The sequence below is a fragment of the Arachis ipaensis genome, chromosome B05 (genome assembly GCF_000816755.2).
Source record: "Arachis ipaensis cultivar K30076 chromosome B05, Araip1.1, whole genome shotgun sequence".
In the NCBI taxonomy this organism is placed as follows: domain Eukaryota; kingdom Viridiplantae; phylum Streptophyta; class Magnoliopsida; order Fabales; family Fabaceae; genus Arachis; species Arachis ipaensis.
The window spans coordinates 9,057,997-9,063,548 of NC_029789.2; the positions used below are offsets into that span (position 1 = coordinate 9,057,997).

General features: G+C 33.3%; 1 protein-coding gene across 3 annotated transcripts in view; it reads left to right on the top strand.

The window, feature by feature from the left end:
• The window catches only part of LOC107642815 (wall-associated receptor kinase-like 14), a 7,105-nt gene continuing 5,083 nt past the window's right edge, over positions 3,531 to 5,552 (top strand). Inside the window, exons 1-2 of one of the 3 annotated variants that reach the window (XM_021122976.1) lie at positions 3,531 to 3,976; positions 4,218 to 5,013. In XM_021122976.1, the coding sequence (XP_020978635.1) occupies positions 4,260 to 5,013 (754 nt within the window). In that variant the 5' untranslated portion in view covers positions 3,531 to 3,976; positions 4,218 to 4,259. Of the gene's footprint in view, positions 4,113 to 4,217; positions 5,014 to 5,552 lie in introns of all 3 variants that reach the window. The other 2 variants (XM_016346290.2, XM_016346292.2) reach the window with 2 other exon arrangements.

Here is a 5,552-nt window from a genome sequence, read left to right on the forward strand (position 1 = left end):
AACTTTGTTTTACTTTAACTTTATTTATCTAATAACAAAATATATTTATGTTAATTTTGTCATATAATAATCTATTTTTCTCCTATGTATTTTAATTTGTATAGTTACTATTAGCATCATTGTTTTCGTTTTCTTGAATTATTCTTTAATTTTTTTATGACTTGACAATTGAAAGAAAAAAGCAAGGAAAAAGAGAGAAAACACGATGGTCAGAAGCAAAAGTTAGGAGGCTAAAGGAGTAACGTCATTCCTCAACATTATTATTATTAATAAGAACTTTATTATTTTTTTTTTATATATTATTGTTATTAAAATTTTTAAATACTATTATAAAATTTTAGATTTTTTTATCTTATTGTTCTTAAATTATACATTATACTGTGTATTTGAAGAATTTTATTTTTTTAAAAATTCGTGTGACATTATATACTTTTTTGGGTACAAAGTGTCTATAAAGTTGAAATGAATAACAAAATTATTTATACAATATACAAACTCTTAAAAATTTCTAACACAATTGATAAATTTTGGTTTCAAAACAAATTTTTACTCTACTTTTTATATTTTATTTAATTCTTTTTTTTATAATTTTTTTCTTGATTTTATTAATTGTCTATAATCATAATAATTCATCACAGTTAATTGTCTACAATCATATTAATTGTCTATAATTTATAACCATTTATGAGCTAGAATCTAACCAAAACATATAAGTTGTGGATGAGATTCAAAGCTACTATAATTATAGATATATATTAGCATGTGAGGTTGCTTGAAAGTTATTTGATTATGAAATTCAAGTTAAAGAGGCTACTGTCATTCATCTACCATTTCATCTGCTTAGTGAACAATCTATTATTTATCAGGACCTAAAACATGTAGAGGACGTTGTTAACAATGCAGAGGGCCAAAATATTATGTTTTTTGCTTAGATGAATGCTAACAAGGAATATGCATAGAGAGTCACCCTAACATATTCTGAGTTTCTTATAAAGTTTGTCTGGCAAAAAGATAGAAAAATATGAACACTAAAAAAAAGGAAATTTTTTATTAGTGAATTGACACATGTTTCTATAGGAAGTGGAGAAGACTATTACCTTTATCTTCTACTGAATATTCAAAAGAGTTGCACTAACTTGAAGACATAAGGGCAGTGAATCGTGTAACTTATGATACTCTTAAAGATGTCTACTTTGCTCTTGGGTTATTGCAAGATGATACAGAGTTTATAGATGTCTTAAATGAAGCAGAAACTTTGACATTTGTATCATATGTGAGGAGGCTATTTGTAATTTTATTAGTATCAAATAGTCTTTTGATACCTGACTTTGTCTAGGAGAATTATTGGCCACAACTTTTAGATGATATTCTACATAGACATCGAAGGCATTTAAACATAAATGGTATAATCTTACTATTTTATTTGTGTATTATAGAACTTCAAATAATATTTTATAGTTAGATATAATTTGTTGACCTAAATTTTTTTAAATCGTGATAGATTTAATATTGTCTGATGAGATATCAAGAATATTACATTGTCAGACAGAAAAGATATCATGCATTCTTATGGAAGAAGCTTGCAAGAATAACCTCCAATGCTAATTTCTTCTGGTAGTAACTACTCATTGCAAGATGAGCGACTAATAATAGAGAAATTTAAGTATGGCAGATATCAATTAGAGACCTTAACATCTTCGATGTTATGCATGATGACTATAGAACTGAAGGAAGCTTATGACATAGTTATAAGGGTTGTGAATGAATTCGAGGGAGGACTTTTTTTTCGTTATGGTCACGGTAGTTGCATTAAAATATTCCTTTTCAATTTGATGTCAGCAAAAGTTAGGTGAGAGGGTAAAGTAGTGCTTAATTTGACTTCTAGTGGAAGTCTCACTTCTCCTACCAAACGGTAAGACTGCACACTCTAGATTCAAGATACCTTTTAATTGTAGATGAATATTCTACGTGCAATATCCGACAAGACTCACCCCTTGCTAAATTGTTGATAAGGACATATTTAATAATTTGGGATGAAGCACTGGATAGATGTTTGAGGGATATTATGAGGGAGGAGCGTCCATTCAAGGGGAAGGCAGTTGTACTCGGAAGAGATTTTAGACAAATATTGTCTATAATTACAAGAGGATCTCGACAAGATATGGTATATGCAACCGTAAATTCTTTGTACCTTTGAGAGTCTGTTGAAGTTCTACGATTGTAAAGGAACATGAGGCTAACTATAAGATGCGAAAATAAAAACAAATAGAAAATCAAGAAATTTAGTTATTAGTTGTTAAAAGTCGGTGATGGACTAATAGGAGATAACCTAGATGGAGAGTCAGAAATTAAGATTCCTATGAATATGATAGTTTCAGATTCCAAACAGACATTTGATGAGTTAATTGACTTTGTCTTTCCAGGTTTGGTGCATAGCCATCTGTCAAGCAATTACTTTAATGATCAAACAATATTAGCACCGACCTTAGATATTGACAAAATAAACAGTTAACTACTATTAATTATTCCTGGTGATAAAAAAGTTATATCTTAGTTCAGACAATGGTGTTGAGAAAAATAATATGAAAGGCCACTTGGAATTCTTTAGTCCAGAAGTATTAAATGTTTTTAATTATTCTGGTTTTTCACCTCATAAACTCACACTTAAAATTGGTGTTCTGATGATGCTACTTAGGAACACAGACCAGTCAAATAGTCTATGCAATGATACACGATTACAGAGTAGGAGATTTAGAAATCACTTGGTTGAATGTGAAATACTAACAGGGACTAAAGTAGGAGGAATTGCATTAATTCCAATCATGAATATGGTTCCAAATAATGACAGCTTTCCAATCAAGTTTCAGAAAAAATAATTTACATTGATAGTATTTTTTGGTATGACAATCAATAAAGTTTAAGAACAGACGTTGAAAACTGTAAATTTGTACTTACTAAGATCAGCTTTTACGCACGGACAGTTATATGTGGCACTTCTAAGAATTAATAGCAAGTAAGGGATAAAGGTTTTTAATTCAAAATCATGAGGAGGTCTTTGAAAATTACATGATTAATGTTATGTATAGAGAAGTTTTTAATAAATTAAAATTGAGATGATCAGGTATTGTTTAATCAATTAGTATCTCTTTGTTATTAATTGTATTTTTTATTTTTTTTAGTTGGATATATATTTTTATATAAATAATATTTAAATTTTAAAAATAGAGGTACAACCTATAGATGTGCAACGATCAATGTTAGAGACAAAAAAATGTGTACGCACATTCTTTCATAAAAATTAAGACATTAATTTATTATTTTTTTCTTAATTAATTCAATTATTTTATGAATTTTTTGTCATGTATATTGTTTAGATTTATTATTAACTTCTGTGTAGAAATGAAAAGATTTGGATTGGATCTTCCGCTCAACATCGGACCAAATGGAGTGAAAAATATTGCTATGATGTAATGATGGAAGGTTAGCAGTGAGAACCTAGAAGAGCATACACGGTGGAGTGGACAATTTGAAAAGCGAACAACATCATTCTGTATTCCTTCATTGATTCACCGGATAATTAAACTCTCCCCAGTTAGTCAAACATGGTATAATAAGTGCAGTGCATGCAATTTCATCCAGAGACCAAGGGCTTTTTGGTGCAGACAACAAAAATGGAAGGGTATATATGGCACTCAATAAAAACTTCCCTTAAATAAGTGAAAGGGTAACGAAGAAAACGATGTGGATGTGGACCGGGTTTAAGTTCTCTCCCTCACACGACAAAAGACCCACACGCAACTCACACAACAAGTGTGAACGACGCCAACGACGTTAATACCTCCCAAGAGTTGCTGCTTCTACTGCTGCTGCTTCTTCTTCATTCCTTCAATCAGAAATTTATTATCTCTATTCCATCGTTTGCTTCTCCAACTGCTACATCCATTCATTTCAGCTCACCCATTGCACAATCTTGAAGGTGCGTCTCTCACAACAATTGGTATCAAAATCAAGACTCTATTAATTATGATTCAGTGGTTCTCTTCAATATGAGGCGGCATTTATTGAGATAGATGACTACCCCAACTGTTTCCATCGCATACTTCTAATTTCCCGTATAATCCGCCAAATGATGCTTTTAATAAGAAAAATCAAAACTTTGATTTAATTTGAGCAAAAACTTAAACCTAAGCTGACTCCGTGCTTCTCTTTTATTTCAGAAGGGTGATGATTACGCCGTTTCGTTCAATTCCAATTCAAAGATGTTTCTTCTTCATCACCACCACACAAGCTTCTTTATCGTGCTCACAATCTTGATGGCTTTGACGAGAGCACAAAACTTGACGAACTGCGATCGCCATTGCGGAGGGAAAACCCTGAACTACCCTTTTGGGTTCTCAGAAGGCTGCGAAGTGAAACTGAACTGTACCAAAGACCAAGTCAAAGTTGGCGGCTTTCTGGTTCAGAACATCACAGCTAGCACCATTTTCATCAGCCTACCCGCGAAATGCAACCGCACCATGGGATCTATTAAGCCACTCTTCAATGACAATTTTGCCCCCACGAGGAACAACAGCTTCCTCGTGCAGAACTGCACGGAGGAGCAAGGTGGCTGCGTTATCCCCGCCTCCACCTTCACAGGCGGCCAGGCTGAGGTGGAGAGCTGCGACAGCAGCAGCGGTAACATCAGTTGTTTCACCCCGCAGAGCCAGAAACAGAGAAACAACGTTATTGTTGGTGATGTTTTGAGTTTCGATGAATTGAAAAACACTCGTTGCAAGTTCTTGTTCTCTTCGGTTGCTCTTGGGCAGAGCAAGGAGCTATTATTTCTGCAGTTTCAGGTGGTTGAGTTGGGGTGGTGGATTCAGGGTTCTTGTCATGATTCTGGTTGCTCTCAAAACGCTACCTGTACAGATGTAACGAATCCTCAGGGGAAAAATAGTTCAGGGTTTCGCTGCCAGTGCCTTCATGGCTTCCAGGGAGATGGTTTCATCAACGGTACCGGTTGCCGGAGAGGTGTGTTTTTTCTTCAGCCCATTTTGATTGAGAATAAGATATTTAGAATTTTTTAATAAAGTCATCATTTTATTATTCCTTGCAAGTGCCATCTATTTTTGGTTATTATTATAATAATTGTTATGCTTTTGATTCTTATGGCCGTGGCCATGCGGGGTTTGATGGGTCAATCGGGAATGTAACACCTGGTTGTGGCTTTTTTTGCTGAGCAACCATGTTGCGCCACCTTAATTTCTGTTTCGTGGAAAATTGGTGTGTAGTAGTTCAATGGATTAGATACATGTTTGGTTTTGAATAATATTTTACAAGAAAGATTTTCTTTCTAAGATGTGACCTTAAACTGTTTAAGAATAAGGTAGTTTAATTATACTCCCAGCTGGAGCACTGAATAAGATAATTTGAACCATGACATTTTTCACGCAATCTTATCATCTCTGCAAAAGACTTGGCAAGCCTCGTTCTTTGTTGAATTATCATCTTGATATGTCTCATGAAAGATGTAAAGTTAAGACAGGATTCCTTTTTTTTTTTTTTGGGGG